The 12019-nt window shown below is 36.6% G+C and overlaps 1 protein-coding gene across 1 annotated transcript in view; it reads left to right on the forward strand.

Moving 5' to 3' along the window:
• The window catches only part of LOC138709381 (uncharacterized), a 41727-nt gene extending 29957 nt beyond the window's left edge, over positions 1 to 11770 (forward strand). The window contains exons 7-9 of the mRNA XM_069840119.1: positions 5231 to 5438; positions 8479 to 8677; positions 9704 to 11770. Of these exons, the coding sequence (XP_069696220.1) occupies positions 5231 to 5438; positions 8479 to 8677; positions 9704 to 11691 (2395 nt within the window). The 3' untranslated portion in view covers positions 11692 to 11770. The remainder of the gene's footprint in view (positions 1 to 5230; positions 5439 to 8478; positions 8678 to 9703) is intronic.
• The last annotated feature ends 249 nt before the right edge of the window (positions 11771 to 12019 follow it).

Here is a 12019-nt window from a genome sequence, read left to right on the forward strand (position 1 = left end):
TTGGAGGGGCGATATTGCTATAAGTTTGCAACATTTGTTCAGTGTATAATCCTGATATGGGTTTACTTAATTATTAGTAAGTTAATTAATATCAATTAATTATGCCTGTGGACTTTTAATTTATTAATTTATTTAGTCTTTATTTCATTGCCTGCTTGTCATGTAGTTTAACATGTAATAATGTTATTGGATTATTATTTAGTAATTTTCACCATAGTATTCTGGACTGTTGGTTAAGTAGGCTTTTTGCGTAATACACCGTGTTCCGCTTATAAGTATAATAAAAGAAATAGTTATAATTTCATAACAATGCATGCAAATGGGTTAAGATTGGTACCATTGTAAAGAGGAAATTGGGAAGTTTTAATCCATTGTTGTTACTTATTTTTAGAAGACTCACGCATGCGCAGATCATTAAATAAGAGAATTCGTATCGTATCTTTATTCAGTCAGCATGTGGACGCCACAGCAGAAAGCCTTTTGTGTGCTGTCATTAGCAGAACATAGATCCATAATTCGTGTACAGCGCTTGTTTCGCCGTCAGTACAATCTTAGACCGAGGGAAGCTGTACCGACGTACGTCTCAATAATGAAATGGGATAGGCAGCTCAGAGAAACAGGAAGTTTGTTGTCTAATGCAGGTAAACATTCCAAGCGTAAAGTGTCTGACGAAAATGTCGAACGCATTCGCGAGGCATTTGAGAGAAGCCCGCGGAAATCCATTCGACAGGCTAGTGTGCAGTTGAACATCCCACCAACAACAGTGCATACAGTGCTCCATAAAAGATTGCGTTTGCGAGCGTACAAGCTGCAACTTCATCAGATGATTACGCCGAATGATAAACTGGAACGAAAACGCTTTGCAGAAACAATGTTGGATAAAGTGGACGATGACGACACATTTCTAACTCGAGTCTGTTTCTCAGATGAGGCAACCTTCCACGTCAGTGGAAAAGTAAACCGACACAATTGTCGCATCTGGGGGTCGGAAAATCCAAGTGTCGTAATTGAACACCAACGGGATTCCCCTAAATGGAATGTTTGGTGTGGGATCATGCGTGACAGAATCATTGGTCCCTATTTCTTTGCTGAAAAGACAGTCACTGCAAACACGTACCTGGATATGTTGCAACTGTATGCTGTGCCACAACTCCCAGATGGAGCAATTTTCCAGCAAGATGGGGCTCCACCACACTTTGCCAACATGGTTCGCACATTCTTAGACGAACAATTCCCTGCAAGATGGATCGGAAGAGGATCACCGTACATCACATGGCCTGCCAGATCACCAGATCTAACACCACCTGATTTTTTCCTGTGGGGGTTTGTTAAGGACCAGGTCTACAGGACGCCAGTACGTGATTTGGCAGACTTACAAGAAAGAATTTATGCTGCTGTCAACAATGTTACACCACAGATGCTTCATAACACTTGGGTCGAGGTTGAATACCGGTTGGATATTTCCCGTGCCACCAATGGAAGCCATGTTGAGGTTTATGGAACATAAGGTAACAAAAATTCCCAGTTTTCATTCTTTGTAGCAGTTGGTTTCAACTATATACTTGTATTAATTCAGAAGTTATAGCTATTTCTTTTGTTATACTTATAAGCGGAACACGGTGTATGTGTGCATATTCATGTAGTTTGTTTAGTGAAATGATAACATTTCGTAATAATTTACATGAAATTGGGAAGGTGATTTTAATTATTATGTAAAGAAGTGTAAGTTCATAATTTTCTAAAAAGTAATGCAAAGGAAACAAGAAAAAAAAATGAAAATCAACACTAAAGAATGTGAAAAGAATTCCATGTGACTGAGTTATGGGAGATCTATGTAGATGTGGTTCTTTCAACTATGTTAGACTTCTCGCATGGTAAACATAATATGACTTGTCCTGGGTTAAAGTGGTAGACTCTTGATTATACATCCAGTAGTTTTACAATAAATTAATCTAAAATTATATAATAAGGAACGCACATCTGGAAAGCTATTATACTTTGATGATGTTAAACTTCATACACATGTCTATCAAAATGTTGCTCATGTTGCTTGTAATCTACTGTATGAATTCTCCCCTCAGTCGTCCAGGGCGGTCTAGTGATTATCATGCATATTTTATTCAGGAGGGAAGTAAAGCTGCATATCTGTATTGTAGATTTACAGCACTTAAAAAAAAACCCTTCTCCGAATCGAGGGCTTCAGGCTAAATTTGTCACCGTGTCTTACCCATGTTGAGTTTTTTTTTCATAATACAGAATAATCTTTGTAATTGAAAGTGTCGTTAATAGAAATACTAGTGGCACTGCTCTGAGTTTTGTACATTTCTTCATGGAAATACTTATACAGATGCTCTTATATGACTTCCATTGGATGTAGTTTTTTGTGCAAAAAAAAATGAAGAGGAAAATAGACGAGAGCTAGTACTGCATTAAGAAAATGAAAGTTTGGTGCTAAATCTACAGTGCAGTACTAGCTCTGGGCTACAAGTAAATGCGAATAAACATGATAACATTTCATGCATTAATAATGTAGATATCTTCCTATCCCAAGGGAAAAAATGGAACTCTCTGCATCATAATCCACAGTTAATTCCCGATTTACCACGAAAATCGTCTGTAGCTGCATTTAGATTGGCAACAGGCCATGACTGTTTGGCCAAACACCTGCATAGAATTGGATTATATCAGTCCTCTAACTGCCCATTGTGCAACTCAAACCAAGCAATGGATTCGGAACATCTCAAAATCTGTGCTTCATTGGCTGACCATGATAATATCTTTGAAAAATATTGGAGTGCAAGAGGTCAAATGACTTTACTGTCAGATGCCTGGCATTAGAAAACTACAACATTTCATGCATACTTCCATTACATTAATACTAAAGTATCGATTGTAAGCAAAATTCATCTGTTCATTGGTGAGTAAAGCTTATACACAAAATAGATCAACAAATATGTTAGGAACCTTTGTTTGGTATTAGGGATCCTAAAAATTTATTGCCTTGGAAAACTATAAATCCTTGTTCCCCCTCCCATTTTCTCAACACTGCTTTTACTACCTGGCAAAGCAAACTTCTGATGTGGAAAATAGGTGGAACAATGCTGTGATGTCATCATATCATAACATAAAGAGTAATTTGTTGACTGCAGTGCCGTGACCAAAAAGGCAAAGTCTGAAATTTGCCTTACCAGGTAATACAATGAGAAAGCAAAAGTTTCTTTTCACAAGGATAGCTATTTTGTATTAATATATGTCGAACTACCTATTGCTGAATATAGGCAGATTTATTTCATTGATCTTAAATTTTAGGAATACATATTACAGGATTTATGTTATATTCTCATAATAATTTATAAGTAGAAAGTTAGGGGATTGCACATTACATGAGAAGTGTTTTGAAAAGGTGAATATTAGGATTCAAACAAATAAAGATCATATTTTACATTGGATAAAGTGATATACAGGGTGATTTATAAGAAGTTAGTCACTTACAGAGCATATTCTCTAAGACATTTTGAACAAAAACTGTCATATAAATATGGGTTCTATTTTCAATAGTTTCAGAGTTGCACTAATTTTGAAGTTGTTAAAAAAATACCTTTTTTCTTTAGTTTAAAGGGTAAAAGAATATTACAATTATAGTCGCGACGCTGTTATTCCCGGCGTGACTTCTCCTCTTTGCTTACGTCTTAGGAAGTGAAGGCTCTATAAAGTCTAGGTAGGTAGTGTCGTTCGCCATTTTTGTTCTTTCGTTGCCGAGCTACCATACGAGGAATCTATTTGTCACACCATTAAATATTATCATGTCGTAGCTCCTATGATAATAAATCAAATGCACTGTAATTCAGCAAATAATTGAGCGGCAAATAATGTCTTCGTGTGCTTTCTGTGAACACCAACGAAAGAGCCAAAATGGCGGGCGATTATATTAAGTATTTATCGAGCCTTAAGAAATGAATAACGTCTTCCTCAGCGAATCACAAGACACACACGTTTAAATGTAGCCGACCTGCAACGTGATTGGCTGCCGGAAATTAGAGTGACGGGACTATAGTGAATGAACTATTCAAAAATATCATTTCTTTAATTGGTTAGTATTCTGAAGCTAAAAATGTGTTGTGAATTCCATAGTTGCTTCGTACAGAAATTTTTTTTCTCAATTTTTAACTACATAAGTTACATTTTTCTTATGGATTTATCAGAACAATTGTTACAAATCACCTCATTCTTGTAAACTCTTTAAGATTGTACATTAGGATACAAAATTTAACTGTAAAGAATCAATTCAATTCAATTTATTAAACCATTAAACATACGGTGATGGGCTTCGTCACAAAAAAAAATACATACATTTGAAAATACACATATAATTGAAAACAGTAATTAGAATGAAAACATAAAACATTTTGAAACTGTAAAATTAATGAAAACACTTCACTCTTATGTAATAATTGTAACTAATCTAAATAACTTTATTTATTAAAAAACAATTTCGTATGAATTTATGTTAAGAAACTCATCTACAGAGTAGAAAGGATTAATTAAAAGCCAATCAGTTTGCTAGAAGTCGTGTGATCTGTAACAATTGTTGTGATAAGTGTGTAAGAATAATGTAATTTTTAGTTTAAAAAAAACAAAAGAAAAAAAAAATTCAGTACAGAGGAACTAAGGAATTAACAACATATTTTTGGCTTCAGAATATTAGTCAATTAAAGAAAGTATACTTCTGAATAGTTCATTCTCTATTTGTGATATTCTTTTACCCGGGAAACTAAAGAAAAGGTATATTTTTTAACAACTTCAAATTAGTGTAATTCTGAAAGTATTGAAAATAGGACACATTTTGATATGACAGTTTTTCCTCAGAATGTCTTAGAAATAAGCTCCTTAAGTGCCATTAACACCTCATGAATCACTCTGTGTAAGATGAGGTAATTTTGACTTTTTTTTTTTTAATCCTTATAAGACATTAAAATATTGTAATAGGACAGGACTTCGTAAAAATGTTTCTAAAATATACTACTTCATTATTTTGGTATATAAAGAAAACTGTTAATGTTGCGTGATAAAAAAAATTAAGGTTAATGTTGCTTACAGAATGGGTGCTATTACATCATTTTCATACCATGTTATTTGTGTGTGCATATGCACATGTTTATTATGTGGTCCTTTTTTTTTAACTTAAGGTATGTAAAAACAAGCCAATATATTGCTCTCCTTATTTACACAGGAAAGATGAACTAATACTGGGAGTACCTTATATTGAAGAGACGATGGATAATCTGATATTTCCATTGTTACCAAGAGTACAGTTGTGGAATTATGTCGAAGGTGCTGAAATGTTGTACAAAACCATTGAAACATTGATGGAGCTAGGAAAGGAAAGTACAGTCTTGACAGTAGGTTGCAGTATTCTCATTGCACTCCATTTGGCAAAGGTAAGTTTTGCAATCATCACTCAGTTCACCCATCCAGTTTATTCTAAATATGAATTTAAGTAATTTCTTTATTCTTATCTTATTACATGTACTTTTTTTTCTTCAAAATTTGAGATTTTTTAAATTTTATTTTACTATCTTATTTCATAAATTAAAAGTGCCGAAATAAGTATTAAGATCTCTGTTAATTACCTACAGTAGTTTAATTGATACATATTTATCTTACAAACTTATATTTACTATCATTTCTATGTGCTCTCATTCTCATATTGTCAGGTTTGGTCTATTGTATCCTAAGACTTACATACAATGATGTGTAGGAATCTGTTTGCACAGCACTTCATTGTATCTCTGTTTTACTTTTTGTTGCAGAATGAACCTTTTTATATACACCGTGTTCCGCTTATAAGTATAACAAAAGAAATAGCTATAACTTCTGAATTAATACAAGTATATAGTTGAAACCAACTGCTACAAAGAATGAAAACTGGGAATTTTTGTTACCTTATGTTCCATAAACCTCAACATGGCTTCCATTGGTGGCACGGGAAATATCCAACCGGTATTCAACCTCGACCCAAGTGTTATGAAGCATCTGTGGTGTAACATTGTTGACAGCAGCATAAATTCTTTCTTGTAAGTCTGCCAAATCACGTACTGGCGTCCTGTAGACCTGGTCCTTAACAAACCCCCACAGGAAAAAATCAGGTGGTGTTAGATCTGGTGATCTGGCAGGCCATGTGATGTACGGTGATCCTCTTCCGATCCATCTTGCAGGGAATTGTTCGTCTAAGAATGTGCGAACCATGTTGGCAAAGTGTGGTGGAGCCCCATCTTGCTGGAAAATTGCTCCATCTGGGAGTTGTGGCACAGCATACAGTTGCAACATATCCAGGTACGTGTTTGCAGTGACTGTCTTTTCAGCAAAGAAATAGGGACCAATGATTCTGTCACGCATGATCCCACACCAAACATTCCATTTAGGGGAATCCCGTTGGTGTTCAATTACGACACTTGGATTTTCCGACCCCCAGATGCGACAATTGTGTCGGTTTACTTTTCCACTGACGTGGAAGGTTGCCTCATCTGAGAAACAGACTCGAGTTAGAAATGTGTCGTCATCGTCCACTTTATCCAACATTGTTTCTGCAAAGCGTTTTCGTTCCAGTTTATCATTCGGCGTAATCATCTGATGAAGTTGCAGCTTGTACGCTCGCAAACGCAATCTTTTATGGAGCACTGTATGCACTGTTGTTGGTGGGATGTTCAACTGCACACTAGCCTGTCGAATGGATTTCCGCGGGCTTCTCTGAAATGCCTCGCGAATGCGTTCGACATTTTCGTCAGACACTTTACGCTTGGAATGTTTACCTGCATTAGACAACAAACTTCCTGTTTCTCTGAGCTGCCTATCCCATTTCATTATTGAGACGTACGTCGGTACAGCTTCCCTCGGTCTAAGATTGTACTGACGGCGAAACAAGCGCTGTACACGAATTATGGATCTATGTTCTGCTAATGACAGCACACAAAAGGCTTTCTGCTGTGGCGTCCACATGCTGACTGACTAAAGATACGATACGAATTCTCTTATTTAATGATCTGCGCATGCGTGAGTCTTCTAAAAATAAGTAACAACAATGGATTAAAACTTCCCAATTTCCTCTTTACAATGGTACCAATCTTAACCCATTTGCATGCATTGTTATGAAATTATAACTATTTCTTTTATTATACTTATAAGCGGAACACGGTGTACTAAGCATACAGTATAATTGTATTAATGTATTATACTAATATTGGGCAGATGTTCGTGAAAACTGGGAGGGTTGCTTGTTTATGTGAATGATGTGGATATATTAGGAGAAAATCAACAAACGATTAGGGAAAACACGGGAATTTTACTTGAAGCAAATAAGAAGATAGGTTTGGAAGTAAACCCCGAAAAAAATAAAGTATGTTATTATGTCCCGTGACCTGAACATAATACGAAATGGAAATATAAAAATTGGAAATTTATCCTTTGAAAAGATTGAAAAATTCAAGTACTTTGGAGCAACAGTAACAAATATAAATGACACTCGAGAGTCCACACTTGTGGAGTAACGGTTGGCATGTCTGGTCGCGAAACCAGGTGGCCCGGGTTCGAATTCCAGTGGGTGCAAGTTACCTGGTTGAGGTGTTTTCCTGGATTTTCCCTCAACCCAATACGAGCAAATGCTGGGTAACTTTTGGTGCTGGACCTGGACTCATTTCATCGGCATTATCACCTTCATCTCATTCAGACGCTAAATAACCAGAGATGTTCATACAGTGTCGTAAAATAACCTTCATGCTCTTCTGTTCACTGCCTCATGGCAACTGAAATGGCAATGCCTAAGGAACAGTATGGTGGTATCACAGTGTTATTATCGCCGCGCTCTCATGGTTAACATTCGGCAGGTCTTTGAGCGGCCTCGTGCATAACATTCGGCAGGTCTTTGAAATTTAATTGCATTATTGTTTTCAATTTCTTATACCGCCACTCCAATCACTCGCCTCAATTTCAATATTGCAACCAATAAGCTGCTTCCATTATTAAATGACACCTCCTTGTCTAATCCACGTGGACAAAAACCGAGATTGCAATGTCTTGTGCTGAGGACGAACATTAAGGTATGTGACTAAAAATTGTTATTAAAGAGTTATTATTAAGAGTTAAGAATGTCAACGTACTCGTATATGAAATAATAATAATAATAATAATAATCATTTAACAATATAACAAACTAGTGCTTACTCTTATCGAGGAAGTAGACATGACAACGTGACGCTTAGAGTGAAACCTACGGAGCAACAATCAGTTGGCAAAATTATGTTTTAAAAGCACACCGCATGTTATTGTATGATGCCGACATGTTAACCATGAGAGCACGGCGATAATACTACGAGTATGACTTCACATTAATCGATTCAAAATCTCCCATTCTCACGTGTCACCCTGTATGTCTGCAATAGAACTCTGATCCAAATAGTAGTGTAATAAAAATCTTACTTTCAGGTTGCTGCGAAAGTGATGTTGAATCCCATGCCATCCATTGAGATGGCAAAAAAATATGCCGAAAAGAACAACATTACAAATTTCGAGTATTTTGAATGTGATTGGACAACAAAAATCTCATTTGAAGACTTCGCTGAAAAGATAAAATACGACGACTTCTGTGCTATATTCAATCTCACGCTGAAGTCTTACTCCCCATGTAAGTATGGAATTTTGTTGAGTACTGAATTAAATTTGGAGGAACATCGACATTTCACTTCTGGTACAAATTAGACACTTGTTTGTTTCGTATGCATTTCTTTGTTGCATTTTTGCAATATAATTCAGACATATGATCAACTTATTTACAGTATAAAGTGCCAACAGAAGTTTTGAGTTTAGTGCAACAATTGATAAGTAAAATCCAAACATTATGTCCTTTGGGAGGCTTGAAGCAACCACGAGGCCTGGCTAGTTAACATGCCACCTGTCAAAAGCAATGTTTATAGAGTTCCCATTCGTCCCGTTTTTCCCGGGACAGTCCCATTTTCTCATCCTATGTCCTGGCATTCCGACTTTTTTTTTTTTTTTTTTTCAAATTTCCTGCTTTTGAATAGCCTTCCTAAAAAAATTGGATTACGAAAGTTGTTCTCTTTTCAATAAGTAGCACTCCTGGTGACTAATTCATAGAACATTATTTCTATTGCAATGTTGGTGATACTTAGAGCGATGCCCTTTTCTTTGCTCTCCATGCTTATGTTGGCAATATTAGTTATAATTTCCGTTTCCGATTACATTCAGTATCATAGCATCATGACGAAACGATAGGATCAGAAGAGAATTCCCATTCATCACAGGTGCAGATGAAAATGTGGAATGTAGCCTACATTGTGCAATTCTATATTTTGCATTTCACATGGTGGCCAGTCATAGTCAACCACGTTCATAAATCTGAGAAATACTTGAATGCATCTTAAAATATTATCTTCACTTGTTTACAGTACCTATCATCAAGTCGTATTTTAATAATAATAATAATAATAATAATAATAATAATAATAATAATAATAAAATGAAATTAAGTCCAGTTTCAGTCAGTACTTCTTTAATGTTCTTCTATGTGCCTGTGCAGAAAAAAAAGGTGGAGTGGGGTAAGGTCATGCACAATGCGCAAAAAAAAAAAATCAATAGGGATACTGTTTTAGTTAGATAATGAGGTAATGAAAACTTTTTTCTTTTGTTACAGCATCTGTACATTGGAGCCATCTGAGAAAGATGGAAAAATTGAAGAAAATATTGGTGATTGAAATGAACACAACAGCAGATGTCACATTTCCGTTGATAGTACCTTCTGTAGGCACAGATACGAGTAAACCATTCTTTCCTTCTAGAATAATTCCATTGGATCTATTGCCAAATTCCAAAACATACGTGAAGTTGACTCTCTTTGAGCGCATTGATCAAGAAGAACTAACACTTATTCAGAAGAATGTGGGTCTGGAAAAATCAGTCAATAACCAGAAAAATCTTGGTTTAGGGAAAACAATGCCTTATAATAAGAAGATAGGGGCCGGGAAAGTAGTAACACCCTCCAAAAAGCAGAAAAATACAGGTATAGGAAATTTAATGCCTGGGAAATTGGCAACAACTTCCAAAAAGACTCCCTTCAAGAAACCATATGAAAGGCAGTATTCACAGCCACAAAGAGGCTGGGGAGACTTCAGGAGTAGCAATCTCTGGGACCAGACTCCAGGCATGTTTCAGAACATTCCTCATAACCAATTCGAAATGCAAAGACCCAGAGTTGGTGGTTCATGGAATTTCCCATTGGCCATTGAAGAAGAACAAGAGATTGTGATGCAGATGCAAAGAAGACATTTGGCAATAGAACATAAGAGAAGAGAGGTTGTAATGCAACAAAAACTTGAAGAGGAAATTAGAAGTCAGATAGGGAGAGATAACTGGAGGCACTATAGTGTGGATGAAGATCATAGAGGGGGAATTGGAAAAACAGAAGAGAGATTAAGAGAACTGGAGAGAGTTAAATGTGAACTGAAAGATGAATTTGGTGTGTTGCGTAATCTTCTTAAAGATACACTTAGAGAAGCAGCAATACCACAGCTGAAGGATGCAATTGCAGAGGCAATTAGAAGTGCTGGAATAGTCAAACAGGATGTGAGACCCAGTGATGCAGATGCCAATAGAGTAGGTGCCCCAGAAGTAGCAATACCACAGCTGAAGGACGTGATTGCAGAGGCTATTAGGAGTGCTGGAATTGTCAGCCAAGAGACGAGACCCAGTGATGCAAGTGCCACTGGGAGAGGTGTTCCAAAAACATATAGAAATGCAGGAAATCCCCAGCGTTTTCAAGATCAAGACAGTTCGCACTTGAATCAAAACATTGCGTCTTTGGGTAATCGAGAATATCCTTATATGGGAAAAGACAGGCAGTATCCAGGTAACTGGAAACAGTCCAACTTAACCAGAGAGCAAGAAGTGCCTCAAGGTGCTCCACCTTCTCTGCTTTCCCTGAAGTTGAAACGACCACCACCACCAACATTACCTGAAGCAAATGAAACTCTTCAGGCAGGTGGTTATTCAGATTATGCTTACCAATCACAGACACATGGTACCATTAATAGGAATGAGCCTAATTATAGGAACTTGCCGGAGAGAGACATCAATATAAGAAGTAATGAGATGGGTGTAAGGAGCAGCCATATTCACAGGCCAGATCAGGAACTATTAGCACAAAGAGAATTTAGAGGTGATCAGTTTCGTGATCAGGAGATTGGTAGTAGCTCTATGAGGGGACAGAATTACAACCCTAATTATAATCGAGATGTAAACGTACAAAGGGTATTTGATAATGATCCATTATATGACAGAGTTGAAAGAGACTATATCCAGAAGTACCCTAAGACACAAGCAGGAATAAGGGACTCTGAGAGCTACATACGACGTGGTAATGTGGCTGATCTGTTACATCAAGGTGACAACAGATACATGCAAGAACAGACTTACAGTCAGTTATTGCCCACACCTAGAAGCTACAACAGTTCCATGACATACGATCAGGAAGATACTAACAAAATGTTGGCAACAAGGAATTTTGAAAATAATGCAAAACGCATTAAGTTGGATAACACAGTACACCAAGGCAGGTTTAGTGGGTATGCAAGTGAGAGTAAGCCACCATTGGCTGATAAACATGGTAGGTATTTAGGATGGTGAGCTAAAGAGTCGTGTTATGCTCTGGTAAATACTGGATACAGATGTACCTTCAAGATTTTTGACAGAAAGTCAAAACGTACATCACTGTAGACAATATTCCAGATCTTTGAGGTAGAAGAAATGTTTGTATTATCAGAATTGAGACTGAAATGCAATTGCTGTTCTAAATTGGGAATGGAGGAGAGAAAAAGAACGAAGAAAGCAAGGAAAAAAAAAACTTGAATCTAAGTACAGATCTCAAGACATTGAATAATAGGTTCAGAAGATAAAAGTTAGTTTCATTAGTCGTTTATTATTCTGTGGAATAGAGATGGGTGATAGTCACTCA

Source organism: Periplaneta americana, chromosome 11 (assembly GCF_040183065.1).
Source record: "Periplaneta americana isolate PAMFEO1 chromosome 11, P.americana_PAMFEO1_priV1, whole genome shotgun sequence".
Lineage (NCBI taxonomy): Eukaryota > Metazoa > Arthropoda > Insecta > Blattodea > Blattidae > Periplaneta > Periplaneta americana.